Raw genomic sequence first — 22,709 nt, 5'->3', positions numbered from 1 at the left:
CCGAATGCCTCCAAACTTGGCACGGTAATTACTTATTAGTGAGTGAGAATTGGTGAAAAATTTGACACCTCTAGCTTCACGTGAAAATCCGTGGCACATTAATATGTCCAGAGCCTCAAGTGGCTCTGTTTCATTTGGAGCACAATTTATCACTACAAAAACCTCCATTTTGTTACGAATTTCTCTGGGTGCAATTCATTGTTCAGAAGAATGTCTTTTTGCTTAATTGCTTGTGATGCCTCACGGATAGATTTGAATGGAGGAAGCTGCAGCGGTTGCGGTGCACCTAGTAATGGTTCTTATTGTCCAATATAGGTCGCCTGGGTGCGTCACAGGGACATTCACGTCCTTACAATTGGCACTTACACCTACACGTCCGACCAGCGGTTTCAGACCACTCACCACAAGGACACTGATGAGTGGACGCTGCACATCAAATGGGCCCAACCGCGCGATGCCGGCACTTATGAGTGTCAAATCTCATCGGTGCCAATCCGCAGCTACACCGTGACGCTCCGTGTTGTGGGTGAGTTTGACAAATTCCCTCCCCCCGCGCCAATTCGGGCGCGGAGTGCAACAAATTCACACTCGGGACTCATTTATCATTTCCAGCAAGGATTGCTTTACTGGAAGCACTTTGGTGGAAAGTTTTCGTCGCATTTGGAAAAATTGGGAACAAAAATACGACATTCCCTGCAGACTTTGGCGGAAAGTTTGGCAAATTCAGTGAATAATTCACGAGATATCAATGCATTTTGTATATGTGCCACCTATTTCTCTATTGAATGGCAAGGAAAGTTTGCCCATTGAACAGTCGCCCATTTGCGCTACTCCACATAAACTTAATATATATTGTGAAGAAACTAAACTCGTACAGCTACACATTGGCATTCCTGAGGAAACTTTCCCGAACATTCACTGCGTCAAACTTCCCAATTGAAGTGGTAAATTGCAAGATTAGATTCTAAGTCAAGGAGCTTTCCCAGCTGAAAAATGCTGTGTGAGGAATCCTTCCCATATGACCATTGATCTGGAGCAATCTCAATGAAATACTTTGCAACTTTCACATCCCAGCATTCTTATGTCGAGTGCCAGCCGTATTGAGAAAGCTTGCAAATTCCACATAGTTTCCATCCACAAACAGTCACTCAAGCTTCTCTCCCAATATTTGCAAGATCCATCGAAGCAGTACGATGACTTCTATGGCGGCGCCTCTCAGAGGTTCTACAATGATCGTCCGGAGCCACCATATCCCTATCAGCAGCCCCGCCACCCCCCCAATTGGTACCCGCCCTCAGGTTCCGACAATTGGAACAACTACTACCGCCGCCAGACAAATGGGCCTCCACACTTCAATGGTAGCCCATATGTGATTTTCTTTGTACAATTTGTGTCCGCTTGATCTAACCGCAAGAGACAATTTGTCACACAGAACTCCGCAAGCCCGGCTCTAACGAATGATCCGACAATTTGCATTGGAGCTAACAAGTGTTATATATTTGTCATCGCTCACCCCACCGAGTCGACCTAAAAGTTGACTATAACTCTTGTCTTATCTAACATTTTCTAACTTCTCTTCACACATTGCCTCCCCGAGTCACCTTCTGCGAAGTGACTTGGCTGGTATTTTGTGCTGCTTGAGCATCTATTCTTTATGCTTCAACACCACGCATGGAAGTGATTCAGCTGGAAATTAACAAAGTTTCCCCTTCTAACAAACAATCTCACAAAACTGCTCATGAGAGATAATGCTGAATGCAAGGAGATAGAATAAGCCAGAGGAGCTGCATTGACGTGATCCATGAATTTGAGTTTCAAACTACGAAACTAAGCGCGAGATGCGTAATTTTAAAATCACACACACACACACCCTCTCGCTTTTTATCTCTCTCCGTCACATTCATGCAAAAATGAGCAAACATCATGGCTCAGATATGACTTCCAAAGGGACGCAAAGACACCCTCATTTCATTATCTCTCCTACGATGACATCAAGTCAATACTTACCGAAAATTTGCCCAGCATTGCGTGATTAACATGTTTTCCCTCGCAATAACGCCGCCCCATTTTGTACTGAGACCCTCTTCTTCCACCCACAGTGCCAACAGCCACAATTTTAGGCGGTCCCGATCTCTACGTAGACAAAGGCAGCACCATCAACCTTACCTGTGCCATTCGCTTCAGTCCAGAGCCGCCAGCATACATTTTCTGGTACCATCAAGATGAGGTGAGTTCGCCGGCAAATTCTGTGCCACAAAGCGTCAAATTTATCATTCAAAGCTCTATTAATCTCTCTGTGTTCACACAAAATCTCTATTGCCCCACACACACTGGACGCAAAAGTGCGTTCGTTCGGTGGAATTCGCGCCGCTTTATGCTGTAATGCAGCGCATTGATTGCAAATACATCGTCAATAATTCCCTTCATTAACAAATCAGCCTCTTCTTCTTGTTTTCACTCCGCATTTCCGTAGATATAGCAAGCAATAAAAAATGCTTTAGAATTCTCAAATTCAGCTTTAATTTGTGTCAGTTTTCTCACTCGAAAATTGAAAGGAAGTAAAAACGCGGTGTTCAATTTCTTGATTCTGGTCAAATTCGATGTTATCAATTTGCAAGAATATTTCTTCGAGTGTATGAATAAAAAGAGAAATTCTAGTTATATCTTCGATTCAATATCATTTGATATGATCTAATAGTGCCTTCTATACATTCCTCGCTGTCCTTCAATGTTCTCCGGCAGACAATTGCCTGTGCGGCTAAATGTGATTGGAAATCGAATATGCAGAGATGAGAAGACAATAATATCCGAAGAGAGTGTTGGCAATAAAGCTCTCTCTCTCCCTCTCTATGATATATGAGGCATGAATGATTCAAATATGGACGATAGTGAGTTATTTCGCAGCAAATATATTTTATTATTGATACAAAATGAAATGAAAATGATTCAATATGAGAAAATCACCATATCACACTCAATACCAATTCCATCTCACTTCAAATATTCATTGCAATCAGGCGCCCAGGCAGAGAGAAAGCTCTCATGTGAGCTTTAAGTGGAATATACTGGAAGAAGCTCCGCTTGAAGTGGAGCAAAAGGATTTGCTCAATGATTTCTATCTCTTCTCCTCATTCGCATTCACAGTCCGCTCTTGAATCCAAAATAGCTCTGCATCTATTAGCAAGGCGATGGTTTGTGTCGCAAAAAGTGCTGGAAACACAGCGGTCAAATATTTACCACTGATAGTCGTGTGTGTGTGTGGAGTTTTTCACATCAATCCCACAGCCATTTCTCAAGATCATTTCGGCAAAATTATGACTTCCGATATGACAAGACAATTTTTCCCATTCAGAGATGTATTTAGCAAATTGTTTTTCCACTCAAGCATCTTTTTCCAATCGATAAAGGGCGAAAAACTAACTATTCGCACTTTAATATTGCAAAATACTTAGTTTAATGGGCAATAAATGATTTTTCAATTAAACTGTGAATTTATCTTAATATAATGGTGCAAATAATTACGACAATATTTCCAAATTATTCCATTTTCGCACAAAAATCATAAAAGTTTTTTTTTATATTAAAATATAATTGAGGAATAATTGCAAATTTCATGGGATAATATTTTTCCAATTCTCTCCATCCAGATTTATATTGACAGTATAAATTACTATTGCGTGTGGCATTATTACAAAATTGACCGAAATTTTAGAGATTTGTGAGTGAAAACTCGGGCATTGGAACGTGATTTGAATTACTCATTCACCTTCTTTTCCAATTCCTCCAACTCTCGGCACAAGACCTGACAAGTGTTCAGCGGAATCTGCCAGAATCGGATGTTTTGTGTGGGAAAATCCATGGGAAAATCCATGGGAAAGGCCCAAAAGAATGGGGTGGAAGAGACACAAAGTGGAACGTGAACTTAATGATGATATTATTGATCAGTTTGTCTGTTTATGGACCACTCTCAGTTCAATTCTTCCGGGAAAGCGCACTCATCCCAGCCCGAGACGCGCCCATCGGAGGCGTCCTGACAAGATAGAATGTGATGGGGAATTTCGGGGATCCGCTTTCGTCCTTCATTCTCGGTCAAAATGTGCCTCGCTTGCCAGTGAGAATGGTTTCATTTTGATGATGTTGTTCCACTTCTCCTCAGTGCTCTTATATCGTCGATGCCATAAAAATAAATCTAATATCACTGCACAGAGGCACAATCTTGCTCATTGACCAAATTGTGTGACTGAAGGATGGGTGGATTCAATAAATTATCCCACCCACTCTCTGGGCCAAATCTGCTGCCACTCCCGCATATCCTTGCAATTCCCAGAGACAGACGGACCCCAGTCGCGGGGGGTGCGCAAGAAATGCCCCCGATGGGATTGCGCCATGCTAAGGGCGCCCCTCGGGGGAGCAATGCGTCCATCTCCCCATTTAATAAATCCGTCTGGGGCTTATCACGGTTCGCATCTAGCTTCTGCATAGCAACTTGTCCACTGCTGTGCGAATCTCAAGCATTGATTGATCACCTTAATCTATTTCTTGGTCAAACTGCGGCCATTCACCCTCCCAGAGCTCCTCATATTTTGGGGCTCTGCGGAACACCATCACTTCATCCACGCCATTCCTCAGGCGCTCCTCCCCCACTGAAATCCCCATCCGGTGGGTGGCGTACGTGAGAAAAACCGATGAAAAAATATCCACCTATAAATAAAGTTGGAGATATGGCTGCAGCCTCCGAAATCGCCGAAAATCCCACGCCTTCTAGCCTACAACCGTACGCAGCCAGACAAGTGATAAGGAAAAGTTTCTCTGGGTCAATTCGTTTCAATTTTTTGTCCTCTCACCTACGCAACTCCTCCCAAGATCGAGAAACTTTCTCTACCTTTGGGAATTTTGCGTACTAAACAAAACATCCACGTTTCATCATAGCCAACTCACGTGCATTTCAGTGAAACTGCAAAGGGGGTATAATATGACTAAATCTGTACACCACTTCTCCGTAAAAATCCTTAAAATTTTCCAGCACTTCAGACTTTATGAATTGTTTAAAACCAGACTAAAATCAACTAATGACTGGAATCTAACTAAAATCTAACCAAAAACTAACTGAAAACTGACTCTCATCCGTTAAAATTGCACTTTTGCATTTTTTTCATAGTCTTAATCCTTTATTTATTTCCTTTTCTTGCGTATAAAAATACGCAATTCTACACATAAACTGATAATACTTTCATTTTAGACTCAAGTATTTCTACTTCAATAGATTATTTAGTCTTAAATCAGTCATATAACCTCGAAAAAAATGACCAAATTATAACTTGGATAAAAATTACTTGCTAAAAATAAATTAATCAACAGAAATTAAAGCTATGAACCAAATATTGCACAAATTGCAACACTTCCTTAAACTTCTACTGACCTGTACACCACTTCTGATCCTTCTGACCATATTATCTCTTCCTTGTAAATCTGCTCTCATTTCCCTACAGCACATCGCGCAATTGCTTTGATCTCCTCTGAAATTTGCTTTTTGTACTCATTAATTACAATACCATTGTCTTCTTGGGCAACCACGAGTTGGAACAGTGAAAAATGGCTGAAAGTTTGCCCCATTCGGAAAAAGAACGAAGCAAAAAGCGACAAATTTGTCTCCACCTGACGCAAAATGCCTCCTATTACGCTGCCCATTCGTTCAAGGAGAGAGAATCTCACTGAATGTTTATGAATGCGGAACAAAAGCGCCCAATAAATCTCACACATTCACTCACCGCATGGTCAGAAAATTCGGCGGAAAAAACACGGAAATCTCATAAAATGTGTGACTTTCAAAAGCACACACATAAATATCATCGAAGTGTATGACAAGTGCTGTAGTAAAATTGATTGTTACAATCCATTACGGAGAGTATCCTTTGAGCATTGTGAGCAGGAAATGAGGGCAATAGAGAGTGTAAAAAAGAGAGATGGATTAAGGAAAGGCTTTTGTTGAATTAAATCACGACACGTTGCGCATAATTAATATTTAAGTCATGATTGCTCGGGTTACGGCGGATGATGTTTCTGCATCCATAGTAATGGCACAAAACACATTTAATTTTCTAGGTAATTAGTTACGATTCAACACGAGGCGGTGTCTCCGTAATCACCGAAAAGGGTGAAGTAACAACTTCCTACCTGCTGCTCCAGGATGCTGAGCTCACTGACTCCGGCAAGTACTCGTGCAGCCCATCAAATGCGGATGTGGCGAGCGTTCGAGTGCACGTTCTCAATGGTAAGCCTGTTCTCTGCACAACTCAGTCTCACCCCAGCGACCCGGTGTCACCTAATTACATGCACCCGCACCACCTCACACGCAGCACTCAATAACTTTCAATCAGGATGTGTGTGTGGTTCTTGAGGGCATGTGTGATGAACGTGATCTTGAGAAAATGCACGGAAGAAGCGCTGCTGTTGCACGACAAACTCTACGGAATTCTGCTGGCAAACCACGCAGAGTCTTTTACTGATCGTGCTTCGAGTATTTCACCCATGAAAGCGAAAAGCAATAATTACCAGCAAAGTTCCGAAGAGTTTCTCCAGTAATGAACACGGGATAATGATAAAACTCAATGCTTTATATGTGCTTTTAGAGTAAGTTTCTTTGCCAAATAAATGGGAAAAAAGGATAAAAAATCACGTTCTGTCGAGTTAAAAAAATACTTAAAGCCGATGATGGAAAGTTTCTTTATGAGCTTTCATGAAAAGCTTTCGGCTTTTGTTCACAATTCAAAAACATAACACTTCAAGTCACCAATATTATTCCATTGACTGCAATGGATGAATAATACGAACATGCAAGTTCCATTATAATCCATTTCCCGTCTGTAGAGATAAACTGCATCTCTGTGAGACTATCAATTGTAAATTCGCTTTTGACTCGTTCTAAGCACAGTCTGGAAGTCATTATGTGGAAGGAAGAGGATGAATTCAAAGCCTGAACTTCGCATGTATCGGAAAAGTCTGTCACATGTTCCAGTGACTTAGATTTTCTCAATTTCGCCAGAATTCATTCTTCGATATGACCAAGAAGTGTTAGAACTTATTTGGAACAGACAATGGATTTGACTGTTCCCAAGGGGCAAGTCACAAGGCAATTTTATAGGAATCTTAATGGTAAAAAAAAATCAAAAAAGCAAAATTTGAATTAATAAAATGATTTTTTTGATCTCAAATCGCGAGTGATTTTCCCCTTGAATGTCCGAAAGTTGGGTGTAAAATACTGTAAGGCGGGGAATTATGATTATCCACATCGTCTAAACAAACAAAATATTGATCTGGAAATTGTAATCCTGCTTCCTAGCCTGGCAAGGAGTAAAAGGAGTCGATGCTTATCTGTATTTCTATACTATTTTTCTGTATTGTCTCTTTGCAGGAGAGCGTCCGGAAGCAATGCAGACGGGTTCAGCTGGATTATCGAGCAGCTGTGTCTGTATCTCAATACTAATAATTATATCAAACATTTACAATTATCTAAGGGTATGGCTTGGCCTCCAATCACTCCATTCGGATAGTCATTTACGGTGATAAAATTATATACACATAACTTAAAGTACATCCATTCTCCTCACCGTTTCTCACACTCTCTTCCCCACCGGTTAAGCCACCTCGTTCATCTCCATCAAACTTTGCCCGAAATCTCTGCAGGAGATCCTCACTCAGTTTCCCAGAAAGGGCGGAGAAAGGTCATGGGGAGGGTGTGGGAGAATGGCCGAGGAAATTTAATTATTAACTCCATAGTTCTACCGTATAAGATACGATTCAGTGTAAATAAAGTGTAATAAGAGATTATTTTCAAGTGTAGAGAAACTGAATGAGCGCTCCTAATGAAATTTGAAATTCAAATAATACAATATTACTAAAATTGGTAAGTTGGAGAATTCGTGAAAGTGCGAATAATCAAAAGAGAATATATTCTATTTTCATTTGATGAAATAGTGAATGGAGAAGAAAATGAATTTATTGACTAATGAAGAAAGTAAACTATTTAATATAGAGAAATATTTAATGGGAGAAATCCATATAATAGGGGTGTGAAGTTAGAGGAGAATTTCTAGAGGAAAACAATATTATCAATTAGAAAACTTATGTACAACGTCATTTAATGATTGTATAGAGAAGAATTGCAAGACGGTTAATTGCTCTCTCTCTTCGTTGAATTCTCGAAAAAACGAGCGGACAACAGAAGGTTTGGTCAGACATGATTTGAGGAATGAAGTTACTAAATGCGATTGTGTGATGAGAAGAGTGAAATGTGTGTAGAGAGGAAATTTAAGTGATTTGTTATTGCATTTCATGAATACCCCAGAATAATGTGCGTTGTCGCGCAACCCATCAAAATCACTCAGAGTTATACTGTTCCCCTGAAAATCACATTATTTTGCTGTATATGTAACGCAGAAAGAGAGTATCATAAAGATGTTATAAACATTAAAAAGAAATATATTTAACTACAGGTATCACAGGAAAATGTTGATAAATATAAAGAACAAACGAAGACCGTAAAACAAGATTATAAAACTGTGTGGAATTTGTCATAAATCATTAAAAGATGACTTTAAAGCCCTGAAATAAGTGTAATTTAATCGTTGTACATAAATAATTGAAGAAGAGAAAGCATTTTTATTATTGTATATATGAGGAAATTGGTGAAAAAAAAATCAAGAAAGAGCTATACAGAGTGTGTGAGTTGGGTTGGAGGGTGAGAAGCCACGAGTTTATGTGGCACATAAACAAGGAGCATAAATAATGATAATAATTATGGAGAGAGTGGAAAAAAATTGTATAATTCTAAATGTATAAGAATTTTTTTTGTTCCAACACACAGAGTGAGAAGAACAAGAAAAAGAGGGAGAAACGGCGTGAGAAACCAACCAAATAAAAATGATTTCGTTTCAAATGAGACGCATTTTAATTAAATTTTCATACCGGTTTGCCTCTGTTGAGCTTCTGCGCTTACCTTTGCCTCTTGTTCATTCATTTACATTAGCCGAAAACCCCACAGACAGTCGAGAGCCTGTATAAACCCAGGGCCAATGGGAAGAGGCCAGTGTGAAAAGCTCTCGAAGGATTTTCCACCGGGAATTTCGGCACGCAGATATTTCAGCTCAATTTTAGTCTGTATTATTGTATTACTTCGATCCATCCAACGGTGGCGACGACCTTTCCACGTGAGAGAATCGCCTTCTGGATTAAGTTGGGGAGTGAAGGGAAAATCTTCTGACGAATAAATTTCCATTCATCTTAAGGACTTTTCATCACAGGCACAACAACAGCGCGGTAGTGGTGAAAATCCGCCAAGATTCCCTCAAACAAGGTGAAAAGCATCCTCGCTGCGATAGAGTGAGAGGGAGAAAAAAGCAGGTGAGAGGAAAATTAATTAGTCTATAAATTTTCTTCTCTCTGTGCATAATCCGAGACCGCAGGCCGAAGTGCTGTTTTCCCAATGAGGAATTTTCCTCCACTTGTGTTGGAAATTTGTATACTTAAGACTATTTACCGAGGGGAAAATTTAAGCATGAATTCTTTCCCTTGTTTTGCAAAATATTCCACAAGGAAAACTGCAGAAAATACACCATCAGGAATTCTTCTCAGAAATGAACTCGCGGAGTGTGGAAAGCGCGCACGTTACTCTGCATCCGCCAATAAATTCATTTGTGGGCGATGCACATGAAAACGAGTTTGTGGAAATTTTATTGTAATGACGCACACATTGTGTAACCCCTGAATACTTTATGGGGCAAGAGCCAGTGCAGAAGCTATCCGCAAAAGGGGCGGCAAAAAAGGTAGCCAAAGTGAGATGGTGTAATGAGGAAGAGTGAACATGGTGTAATTTACTTAAAAGCTTTTCTTCCACACTCAATTTTCTATGTGTTGTGGTCATACGCTAAAGTGGAGTTTTCCCACCCACTTGGAGCTTATTGAAAAGCTCCCGCCCGATTGCCTCACACACGCGCGCGCGCGCTCAGCTTCAGATGCCAACTCAATTCAACTTTCAATAACTAAAATGTGCAAAGTGCACACATTGTCGCAGCGCTCCCAAAGGGATTTCAGCTGCGGGGATGGAAACTTGATTATTGGCTGAGGATTGTTTGTGCAAATTTCGAGCCAGAAAAGCAAATTGCACTTAGTAAAAATAATGGCAATTTTCTTCTAATCACACTGAAAGCTCCATTTCATTCCCATCTATCGATTACGCTTCTCGAAGCATTTCTCAGCACAATATTCCCTCAATATACTTCCAATTCACGTACCAAAGCAAGGATTTAGTTGCTTTGTCCGGCAAACAATTGAAATTATTCGCTTACAGAAGCCTCAGATGGAAAATACCACCCTTGAGAAGCACAATAATTTGCATCTTGCAAATATTGCTGAGAAACTTCAATTCTCCGGTAAATAATTGCATGTGGCAGACATGCAATCAGATTTAGTCAATTCAATTCAATTGAATGTACTCCGAATCAATGATATATATAAAATACATGTAGCATACAACAATGGATATTTTCTACGGAAATCATGCCTAAGATTACTGTATTATCTGTGCAATTCCCTCATCTTAATCCCGATAGCAGCTCTGCATGCCATTGTTTAAGAATACAACGTGAAATTTTAGACATAACATATATCAAATTATCCTGAATTTAACAAGTTATAAGACAAGTCATTATAAACTGTCCAGGTCTCACATTTCGATCCTTTCTCACAATTTTCTCAACATCTGATCCTCATTTTATAAACTCTACAGTAACATTTCATCCTTCCGAGAAATTCAACACTCTCTAAAATTCCATCATACAATACCCCCATATTGATTCAGCATCAACTTACAACTCTTTTCCGCACTCATTTTCCCACGTTCGAGTCACATATGAAGCATAATGATCCAAAATGATATGCAATTAAGTTAAATTTACTTGGCGTGGGTATCTGTCTGCATTTATGCCATTTTATATACGGCTTTGAGTGCACAATTACAAGTTTTATGGATTTATGGCCTTTCTTCTCCCATATCTCGACTCCGGATCGTGTACACATGGATGTTGGAGCTAATATAATTTCCCAGACTCATCCCTGTCTCTTTGGAGACACTCGTGTGCGTCTGGTTTGGGGTTGTTTTGTATGTGATGCTAATAAAGCTCATTATTGCCCCTGTAAAATTCTTGTTCCACCACGAGACACGTGGATTAATGGCGGATATGAGTCGAGCGGGGGGCGTTAGTGTGGGGGTGGGTGGTGTTTGACGATAGGTGCCACGGTGAATATTTCGCCTTGGGGGTGAGATTGTGGCGCGTGAATGAAAATGGGGTGTTTGGAATCCATAAAGAAAATTTCATTGACTTTGTTGTTTCCCTAGCTTCACATCTCTCTGTGTCACCCAAGTGTATTCACGTTTTAATGGTCCTCCTTTTAATTAATATTGATTGAATTGGCTCGAGGGCTAGTCATTAGAGAGATTATTGGAACTTGTAGAAAAAAGGTTAATAAATGATTGTTAATCGATCATCAATGGTGCTTGAAGTACACCTAATGAGCCTACACACTCACTCCACCGCCTCTCAAACTCTATCACAGAATATAATGAGGAATTCTCCAAGGGGGAGATAATACACCCTAAATCTCTACACCACTTCCAAACATTTCCAAATTTACCTAACACTTCTAGAATTAGAAGTTTCTAGACTGTTTCCACATCAATTCCCGAATATGTCTGTAAGAATCCATTTAAAAACACATTTTGGACATCTTTTTCAACCATAACCTTAAAATCAAAAAGTAATCTTTTGCATACTTCCACTTCTTAAGCACTTCTGTTGAGTTATACACCACTTTTGACTGTTTTATCTCCCCCTTGGAATTCCCTAGGAAAAGTTGCTCTATGATTTTCTCATTTCGTGCGTGGAGAAATACGCGACAGGGTATATCAAATGAACGATAATTTAATTCCTCAAACAACTACTTTCGCCTCTACTATCGCTCTCTCGGCGCGATAGTACAATTCAACACATTTCCTCGGGCTTTTGGGCGGAGTGGCAGAAAAGCCCGAGCGTGTATAATCTCGAGACAAGAAAATTATACCTTCTATCTTCGATTTATTCTTCCCTCGGCATACGAAAAAAAAATGTGAGGGGGTGTGTGAGGAAAGTGTCTTATTTGATGGATATTAATTTCTCTTCGCCTCTGCGGATAACAATTTCCCTATGATTTATTTTTGTCCTACAATTTTTTTCTGCTTAATTCCTCCAGTGTCACTCGCCTAGTGGCAAATATTTGAATATTGATGGTAATTCCATTGCTGAGCCATTCATCCTTTGTCATTCACACCCACTCGGTGTGACAAGAAAGTGATCAAAGTGTCGTGCCTTCGAGGGAAATTCTGTTGAGGAACTTTCATCGATGTTTGAATACCTCTGCAAATAACTCATAGACGATTTATTTTTAACTCATTCAAGTGAAAAAGGATGGTCTATTGTTAGAACACTTCTCTATTGTCTTTTTAAGGCATTTTACAGATATCATTGCGATATGCAAATAAGAGCTCCGAAAATATTCAAATGAAATCGCTCAAATCCAACCAGCCAATGACCTAAAAAACCATCCATATTGTATCTGTTACTTGTCCAATTCATACTGGAAAATGTCCCCATGAATAAATCAATAGACAAAAAGGGAAACCCAGAATAATTGTGACGTTTGACTAGAAATCCGATTTGGGATGAATAGACAATGAGACTTTTGAAATTAAACTCATCGTATTGCATGGATTGAAGGTGGGAATGTGAGATATTCGCCAGTGTATTTGAATTACTATTATTAGCAATATTTGTGTGCATTTTCCCAACACATACATATTATTTAGTGCGGTTCTCTGGGTGAAAACAACTCCACGTAATTATTGTCCAGGTGAAATTCAATGTGGAAACATGGACAATGTTTCCGAAAACAAAACCCTCGCCGCCGAATGTCGAGAGGGTGACAATAGTGGCGAGGGCGGCAAAAATGACTGGCCATCGCTGACAGTGCTGAAGAATGGCTGGATTGCACAAAATGGCAAATAGACGTGATTGTAATAAATGGTTCCGAGCCAATGTATTGCTATTCAACTGATGGGACATAGGCTGCTTTTTTCAGGCACTCTCGGTCCTCTCAGGAAGGACGATTGCAGCGAAAGGACTCAATTCGCTTACTGTGTTGCCACCGACTTTCGGAGGACCATTGGCAATATGTACTCACGTCTCTTCTGTTGTTCCATTCTGGTCAAATGGACACAAGAGCACAACTATGAGACCGATTGCGTAATTCTTTGCCGCCTCTGTTGCTCGATCCACTTCTCAAACTGACTGTTGCGAAATTAAAAACCGTCCAAAGACAATTCAAAGCTCACATTCATGAGTAAAAATTGTGATAATAAAAACTTTATGATGTGGAATGATGGAAAAAGAGACTAGTCGAAATTTCACACTCTGATTATTTAATTTTCTTTTGTGTTGCAGCAAAAAGTGCTTGTTTTGCAATATTTTTCCACGGTTATTTCGTGTGTTATTTCACATACATGCGGTGAGAGATTAGAATGGCGGGTATAAATTTTAAAAGCTCATGTGTTCCTACGAGGCTTGATGGATACATTGCGAGACATTATGCTGGAAAACACAATTTGTGACTTCCTTTTGCCACCGTTGCTGATTAAGCGGCACGCATAAATTGCAATTAAAATGTCATGTTTTCGTGGGTGGAAAATAATCATGTCTTGATTATTCATTGGGGGTTGAGGCACATGCGTTTGACTCATGTCAGGTGCCTTTCATTGAGCTCTGCAATGTGCCGTATAGTCTCCGTAATTAAGCGTTTCCCAGTGGCATATTAAATGGATCTTCATGATTTTAATGCACCGCACTTGTACTGTCACGCGGCAGTGTATTCAGGGCCTCGGGGGCGCTGTGAATGGGTGAGCCGGGGTTATTCAGAGGTGGAGCTTTTATCTAATTTAATTATATCCACAGCCCGAAGAGTTCAAGTACGTGAGAGTGGAAAGAATATGCCATTCTTCAAGAGTTTCTCCTCCACTCCCATCCAGACTCCATTGTTCTCCATCTGCAAGAGTATGTTGCATTTTTATATATTTTTTTCCCTCTTCTCAGCGCCATGTTTCCACTTGCGAGGGACAAATCGTGGAAAATGCTTTAAGAGTGCAATTTGCAGACAAAGACCTGCGGAAGACGCTGATTTTTTCCCCCCATCATTTTCCAGTGTCTGCATCGAAATGACGAGGGATTTGAAAATGTGTAGAACGGTCTAATTAAAATTGAAAAAGTCATAAAATTGCATGTTCTCTATGATTCTTTGAACTTTTGCACTGAAGTAAAATCATCGGAGAATGAAATCTGTTTGTAGAATTTCAGCAATATTCATTATGAAACAAAATTGAAGTTTAATTTTATGACTTCTTATGTATCTTCCCTCGAGAATATCACGAAGTGTGCGGTGACGAAGGAGGAGATAATACAGTCAGAAGTGGTGTACAACTCAGCAGAAGTACTTAAGAACTCACAATCTTCCTTTTCTGCGTGCTTCTTCTACTGACTAATCATCGAGATTCCTTGAATTTCTTTAGAATTATATGAAGAAACAAATTTTTTCTAGGTTATGTGACAAATCTTAGGCAGATTTAGTGAATAGTTCGCAATCTAGCACAATTCTTATGCTTAAGTCGCCAAAATTGCTTATCATTGAGAGAATTAAGCATTTTCATGCGGAAAATATTGATATTTTGAATCTTTTTTGCAAAAAAAAATACCGAATTTTTTATTCAACTTAAGAGATTCATGTTCTAGAAGTCTCAGGAAAATTTGTAAGTGTTTGGAAGTGGTGTACAGATTTAAGACATATTCTCTCCCTTGGTGGAAAAAGCGAAGAGACGCGAGGGAAAGAATGCTGTGGATATAAACTTTAATACTGCACTTTTATATGACTATACTCACCCATTAATACAATTCCACGTCATTAACTTTTTACTGTAATCACTTTTATTTTGCGGTATATTGTTCAGTTTTTTTTCTGCTTCTTCACTTCGATGGTGGCGCTTTTTTATGAACTTTTCAACTGCTTTTTTCACCGCGAGTTCATAACACGTGAAATAGCGCGGATAAGATGAACTTCCAAACTTACCCTAAAAGCATTTTAATTTATTGCGGCAAAGTTTGTTCTAGCAACATTGTGTATATAGTTTTGGCATTTTCTTTGTTGCTCTTCCTTCACTTGTATGAAAATCAATCAATTCATGCAAGAATTCATGCATTTGATAAGCGCGTCTGAATCTGAAATGAAAGAATAAATTCATATCCCTGCCTATTAAACATTTTGGCGTGTTGAGGGCGAAAACATGAATGAATCTCATGAAATAGAAACCAATTTTCCTCAGATAATGGAAAAAGTTTAAGTGAAGACGTAGAAAAAGTTGTTTCTCTCACTTTAACCTCAATTCTGACTTGTGTAGGTTGCATTGTAGTGGAAGCTTTGATCCACTTTGTTGTCTTTTTCCCTTTTCTTTTAGTTTCTCCAGTTTGGAAAGAACACTTGAAGAAATGAAGTTTGCCGCGTCGAAACTAAAGAAAACTTACACTGCTTAATTGTTGTCCAGAAAACACACAGGTGAGTTGCATGCAATTCCGCAAGCTTTTTCACACAAATTTTCCATCCTCTTCAGTCTAACAATGTCGAAAAGAGGAAAGATATAACGAAGCACGAAATGAAGTAGTTCAGGCGAATTTAGAATTAGTTGAAAATCCTGAGTTTTCCCCGAGAGAAAGAGAGAGAGAAAGCTTGATATTCGACATTTTATGAGGGGTATTTTTATGGAGTTAAAAGACGTTGAACATTTTAAAACTCCCTCCTTATTTTCCCGCATATCATCTCCATCTTCTGAGGTTATTGACGAAATGAAATCGTAAAATTTATAGCAATTGCGAGCCGAATGGACATCTCGTGTGGCTCTGGTCAGCATCGTTGGCTGAGAACATGGGAAAAGGTGGCGAAAATACCCAATTTCCCCCATGCTCGGGCCTCGTACAATGTACAGAGAGTTTCACTTAAAGGAAACCTTGTTTTCCGAGTCATTTGTAGCTGCCCAACATAATCCCAAGCAGTGCCGTATATAACAAAATATTGAGGTGGAGATGGTCAGGCCCAACCGATTTCGATAATGGCAGCTATTGTTATTCCCTTGTAACATAAAATACACAAACACAGTGGGCAACTTTCTTCATTCCACATGGATCTACAGTGCTCTGAATAATTATTTCCCCAATATTGCGGTGAGATTTTCTGACTCTTAGAGCGATTACAGACTTGCGGGTTAATCTCGAATCGGCACGAACTGGGATCAATCCTCCGTGGATGAGCTTAAATGAGTGTAAATGTCAGATTAGCCATAAGTCGTGGTTGATCTGCAGCTTTACACACTCAAATATGGATCAGCTATAATTCGTGGCTAAAATGGCGCTGAACACACTCAGGAGTTATTATTCTTTGTCGACACTAGCGACAATTTTACTTCGTATTCCGCTCTCAGTTGTCAATTGATTTGTTAATTCAATCAAAAAGCGTAAAATTTTACGATGAAATTGGGAAAATGGAAGCTTTGCAGAAGAATTGAATGCTTCTAATAGCCCAGGAAACTATTCATAACAGATCCGCCATTTTGCTTTTCCTAAGTTGTGAAATGTTTTGTTTATTTTTGCTGAACGCGCTGCCGTCAGGAACCCGAAAAATATCGGTTGAACCTTCGATATATCGAGGGATTACTCTGGCTCTCGCTTATCCTCCCGTGGATCACCAGCAAGTCTGTCATCGCTCTTAGTTATACACAAATCAGAGAAGTTTCTCCTACTAAATTTACATTTAGATTATCCAATAGTGCAAGAATATTCCGCTGTGCCTTTAAATGTTTCCTCAACTGTCGACATATGCATTCCTCTTCCACTCTTTAGATGGAAAGAGAATTAACTCACTGAAATCTTTCCACTTTCACCTTCTCCGAGGGCGACCCTTTGCCATCGCCGTCTCGAGTGTCTGGCGTGTTTTGGGGGTGGTTTATGTTGCAGGTGAGCAGAGATGTTGTGTGTACTTTGGCTCTGGGAATGGGTGGATTGATTGTTGCTCAAAGTAACGCGCTCAGTCTTGCCGAATATACACACAAACAAGCTGTAGTCGATTTCTTTGCCTCTTCCCCCATCAGTGCAATATCCCTGGTCTGCAGGGTTTCGAGGAGCAGCAATTTAATAAACGACAAACTTGTGCGTTCGAGTGATTTTCCTTCCGCTCCATCTCGACAAACATACCCAAGACCATGCCCAAAAATTTCACCCATTCACCTGTAATGGAAAGTTTGATGCCTGTACAGAAGATTTGTGGATGGGGAGAAAATTGTATGTAGACATTGAGTGAAATGGAGTGGACGAAGAGTGGGGAAAGCTCTATCGTATTAAGCTTTTCTGATTGTGTGTCTCATAAAGTCCCTGGCCACACTGACTCGGGGGTGACTTGGTTCATTGCACCACATGGGAGGGGAGGATGAAAAACACACACCCAGACTCTAATTTGGGTGGGTGGCTTGAGTGAATAAATCATCCAATATCCCGGCGGGGAGTGAGTGGAGTTGAGGAAAGAAAATACCGAACATAAGGTCGCAACATAAACATCTAATTCCCACGCATGGATGGAAAATCCATACCTTCCGCCTTTGCGATTAATTGATTATTTTAACAAGAATAAATTCACACACATTAATTTCTCACACGAGAAAATTGCTCTCGAAGGAGCTTATTAGTGCTTCGCTTTCTCAATTTGATAAAGTGAATTGATATTTCTCCTCCTGATTTTGCCATTGGCGGCTGAAATATTGAATTAGAGGCAGTGAGTGTGGGTGACTCTCGCCCACGGAGGCGATGCTATTGGGTGAAAAAGAAATCCAGCAGTGCCATTATGTTGAGCTAAAAGATTTCTATTATAATACTTAAATGGGTCTATTAATGTCAAATGGTAAATTGCTGGTGAAATCATACGTTGGAAGACTATTTGAGAGAAGCTTTTACGGAAAATTGAGTGGTTTGTTTTCTCAAATGAAAGTGGTTAAGCGGTTCAGGGATAAAACCATTGAAAATGTAATGAAATTGCCTGAGACAGTTTATAGTCATAATTCTTCAAATCGCATAAGAAAACAATTCCGCCACAGACGCAGAACTTGATTAGTTGAGAAGAGCAGACAAAATTCGTCAGAACTTTTGAAACTATGTGGAAAGGGGGAATATTTTCCGTGCATAAATATTTTACGGACAAAGCAAAGTACAAAAGAGAGCTTTTCAGTTAAAATATGAATGATGATTTTGTGTGTGCAAAGCTTTGATGACATTGCCAAAATATATGGCAGATTACAGAAATATTGTTTTGCAAAATAATATGATTTCAACATAGTTGAATGACTCTTCAACCCAATGCTCATCTATTATACACAATTTTTCACTCCTGTGTACACTAATTTTTCCCCACGAGCTTCTGTTGTTCACCATTCTCTTCTATGTGACATTAAAATTCCATAAATTGCCATAATCGCATTTTCAGGAGCTTTAGTGTGTTGGGAACATACATTAAAATGTATCCCCGGCATCCAAGCCACTGTTTTACACACACTGCGAGGAAATATTAAATGGAGAAGGAGTTGGAGAGGATGGCTTTTTGAGTGTGGAAGCTTTTGTGCTATTTATTTACAATCTCATTTCGCCCTGGCCGTGGCATGGCGGATTTTTGTCCACTCACGCGATAATACGCCGACAAATAATGCATCATTGGATAAAATTGTATTTTAATTCAATTGCTCAATACAACATAGGTAACCCCATTTATCTCCTCCATATATTTGTATTTGCATCATAATGCGACCGGTGAATTCAGTGAAATACTCAAATTACGACAGAATTTTTATATTTAAGCTTTATGAGTCTATTAGCAAGTTTGTAGTGCCCAGAAAGCTCTAGAGCTTGAAAAAATAATTCCATTTAATTTTATTTCAATTTATTCAAATCAGCCAAATAAGGTATATAATTAAATAATTTTATTTGAATTCCAACTTAAATCTATAAATATTTATTTTCCAACTATGCTGGAGCTTTTTATTTGATTTGCGCTATAGATTTAATTTATGTCAGTGTTAATTTATTGGAAATATAGTGCATTTCTATGGCAACCGTGAATTAAGCGTATGCAATTATTCTAATGGTGAATGTGTTTGATGTTAACATATTAATTGTAAGCAGCATGTTCTTGGCTTTCAGGTGAACTAGTGCATATATACAATACAGATCAGATCTATTCTCCAATGCGCATATATATGAATTACATGCTGTCTATCTCGAGAATGTGTATGAAATTTCACGTGAGAAAATTTTCAATCTAGATTCTCGAAATTCAATGCAATCTTCATGCACAAACTCATCATTCTCTTTGAACTTTTCCCATATTGTGACTAGAGAGCGAAAATGGGCGATAATGCTTCATTATTGCATCATTTTGAGCCATCAATGTGGGTTAAAAAGTGACCCGCATTCGACCTGGTTTTGTCTGATGGTTAATGATTTTCGGGTAAATGGGTTTATTCGATAAATAGAATTATGTTTGTTATTTCTGCATTAAAATCGCACCATGGCCGAATCTTGCTGATATGAAATCAATGATGGGGATAATTTAATTATCTACAGTTGGTATAATATCAGAAATTATGTCGAGCAGAAAAATTTAATTTTTTCACGCAATATATCAACTTAATTTAAAACTATAAGTTTGCACAGAATGTAATAAAGTAAAAAATAATAGCTCACTAATGGAGGTTTTAAAATTCTCACTATGAATACTATAAATATTTTTTCTCATGCTTCTCGTTTCGCTTACATATATTTTTAAATGCCGAAAATGCCCGCAATGAGAGCTCGCTTTTGCCTGAAGAATAATTAGTAAACTATCTGCTTTAGCCAGAAGAATTCCAATTGAGAGAACAGAATTTCCCTATTCAACGTAGAAGGTTCAATTGATGTCACTTTAGCTTTGGGGTATTTGAATGCATTTGAGCGGAAAGCAGGGTGTCTGTGACAAAAAGTGCCCCGAAAGGTAGGATCTGAGAGATATATTTGCTGATACAAATGAGAGAAGGGAGTGCCATGAGGAGGTCACAGCCACAATTTCATCGTTTGCACTCTTTATCACTCCTGGGAAATAAAGAGAATTCCACAGACACAGGAATATGCACAAGTGAACTTATGTATATGCAGTAAGTTGCATATATATATATAAGAGTGAGAGAGAGCTTCTGGGTGAGAATTGCAGGCACGAAGAGTCGAGAATTGCATGATTCGATGCAATAAAACCCCGTGAGAATTTCAACACAGGAAAACTCGAATATCCTATAGCGCTTTTGGTCCTTCAGCCGAACCCAAACTAACATTTCACCCATCCGCCTCTTAACCATATAAATTTCCCGCCCATAAATTTATTTATTCGGGCATTACTTTGCCCATCTGACCCGGGGTGTGAGACAAAGTGCTTTAAATGTGAGACGATAGCATTAAAATTTATTTGCACATAATCATAGTCCATGGTTAAGTTTCAACCACCCTCGCGCTCGTCGAGCAATTCGCCACTTCTTCGCGTAATCTTTCAAGCCATCCATACGAAGAAGACGGGGAGTTTTCAGAGGCTTTGCAGGAAAAAAGATCCTCGCGTCTCTTTCCTCGGTATATGTTTCATCCATGAAAATCCCGCCTCGGAAGCCGTGTCCTTCGGCCACCAAAGTGCCCGCCAGGGCGATATAGAGCGAAAGGGGGAGTTTAGAATAAAGTGCAGGACACAGTGGAAGCTTGCAAATAAATTTCCACCCATAACGCTCACTTTTTCATCCTCTGCACTGCAATTAATTTCATCTATGCCATAAATTTACTCTACAACCCTAGACAAATTCAGATTGAGTTCAAAATCTTTTATGGGGTGAAATATTTCTGGGGCGAGCAGTGAAATTCCACCCTGGGGCAGGTCAGGGTGTCCAAAATAGGAGAGCTCCTCAGCATAGAAGCACACCGCAACCCCTCTTCACCCCTCAATCCACTTTTCCAGCACAAAGAGCCCACAATAAAAATATCAAAGAGGAAATTCACTTTAAATAATTCCCACTCGCTCTCTCTGAGGCGTCGTTAAAAAATCTAGGCGAGCGTCTATGAGAAAGAAAAGCCACTTGAATGTCATGAGACATTTTTCTTAATCAACTTCATCACCCACTCTTCCCCACCTCTGTGAATGTTTTGTGTATACGACAAGCATGAAAATGCTAATGTGGCGTTCTCTGGAGTCCCAACTGCTGAGCCACGTTTTTAAACGACGATAAATTTTAAAGTTATAGCCTTCACATCCCACCCTTTAAATGTCGTCTCTTAAGTTGTTAGTTGACACGCAATATTTACTCCTATAAATACTGTGAATTATATTTTTGCCGGCAACTGAAAAAAGGCGCAACTCACACCCTTACTTACTTAATATTCCGCACCCGCTGGGGTTACTTTTCCGCGTTTTTTTCTGCCCACGAAAGCTCCTTTCGTTGAGCTTTAGGAAAATTGTGTATTTTTCCACTGTGCGGCTCTTCCACACTGTCGCGCAGTCTTTTCCGGTCATCCCTCTTTTCACATTGATGAAAAGCTTCCACATGGCCAGTCGGCAAAAAAGCAAGTGACGAAGGGAATGAAAAGTTTATGTGTGGAGTTGAAGGAATAAAAACACAGCTCCAGCAGTCGAAACGAAACTGATAAGCCAAGTGAAAGGTACCACAAGTGGGACGCAACAATTGCTGCACATGTTGAAATAGAATTCTGGGTTTTTCAAAAGCTGGAACAGGCTTTTTACTCAAGATATTGCCAAGTTGGGAACAGATTAATTCTCCCGCTAGCACTTATGAAGTATGGAACCACATTGCTCTCGTAGAACAACAATAATTTAGTGCTTTCGGGGCGAGTATTATCGTTGATCAATCCTTACATGATTGCTCCTGCAATAATCCATCCAATCCCTGCTGGTATTAACACACAGATTCACCCATTGTAAGCCATGCACTTCATCATTATTATTAATCGCAAAGGCAGCGAAACAGCATGAAGCTCAACATAAATTTTAATCACTGCAAAAATGCGGGATGAAATGAAGAGTATTAAAGCATGGGTGAGAGAGAGCAAATAAAGTTGAAGAGCAAAGTTCTTCCCATCTTCATCTTGGGAATATAATGACGTGGGATGAATCATTTTAATGGCAAATGCCTTTTCGCGGATTGATTTTTCATATTCCACCAGAAGTGCCGGAGAAATTGGGGCGCAGAATTTGTATGGATGCATGAGAAATTTCCATCAACTTCCCAACACATTGAGGGTGAACTGGCGAAAAAAAAGTGCCTAATTACTCTGTAAGCAAGTGAAAATTGTAAACACCTTCACGAAGGTTCAATTTGGGGCAACCGAGCAACCTTGTCGCAGACGAGGTGAAGTCTGACTTGGAAGGGCGCGAAGAGTGGGCGCTTTAGTGAATAATAACCACTTTGATTAATGACACATGCTATTTATAGAGGGAAAACTCTTTCAGCCACGATCTCCTTT

General features: G+C 39.5%; 1 protein-coding gene across 2 annotated transcripts in view; it reads left to right on the top strand.

Moving 5' to 3' along the window:
- LOC132260490 (zwei Ig domain protein zig-8-like) overlaps positions 1-8,907 on the top strand; it is a 43,660-nt gene extending 34,753 nt beyond the window's left edge. Inside the window, exons 4-8 of one of the 2 annotated variants that reach the window (XM_059758638.1) lie at positions 316-526; positions 1,176-1,358; positions 2,100-2,227; positions 6,103-6,271; positions 7,412-8,907. In XM_059758638.1, the coding sequence (XP_059614621.1) occupies positions 316-526; positions 1,176-1,358; positions 2,100-2,227; positions 6,103-6,271; positions 7,412-7,563 (843 nt within the window). In that variant the 3' untranslated portion in view covers positions 7,564-8,907. The remainder of the gene's footprint in view (positions 1-315; positions 527-1,175; positions 1,359-2,099; positions 2,228-6,102; positions 6,272-7,411) is intronic. The other variant, XM_059758647.1, reaches the window with a different exon arrangement.
- Positions 8,908-22,709: the final 13,802 nt, after the last annotated feature.

Source organism: Phlebotomus argentipes, unplaced genomic scaffold, assembly GCF_947086385.1.
Source record: "Phlebotomus argentipes unplaced genomic scaffold, Phlebotomus argentipes genome assembly contig_6, whole genome shotgun sequence".
In the NCBI taxonomy this organism is placed as follows: Eukaryota; Metazoa; Arthropoda; class Insecta; order Diptera; family Psychodidae; genus Phlebotomus; species Phlebotomus argentipes.
The sequence above is the reverse complement of the archived record's forward strand: the minus strand, read 5'-3'. Positions and strand labels throughout refer to the sequence as shown.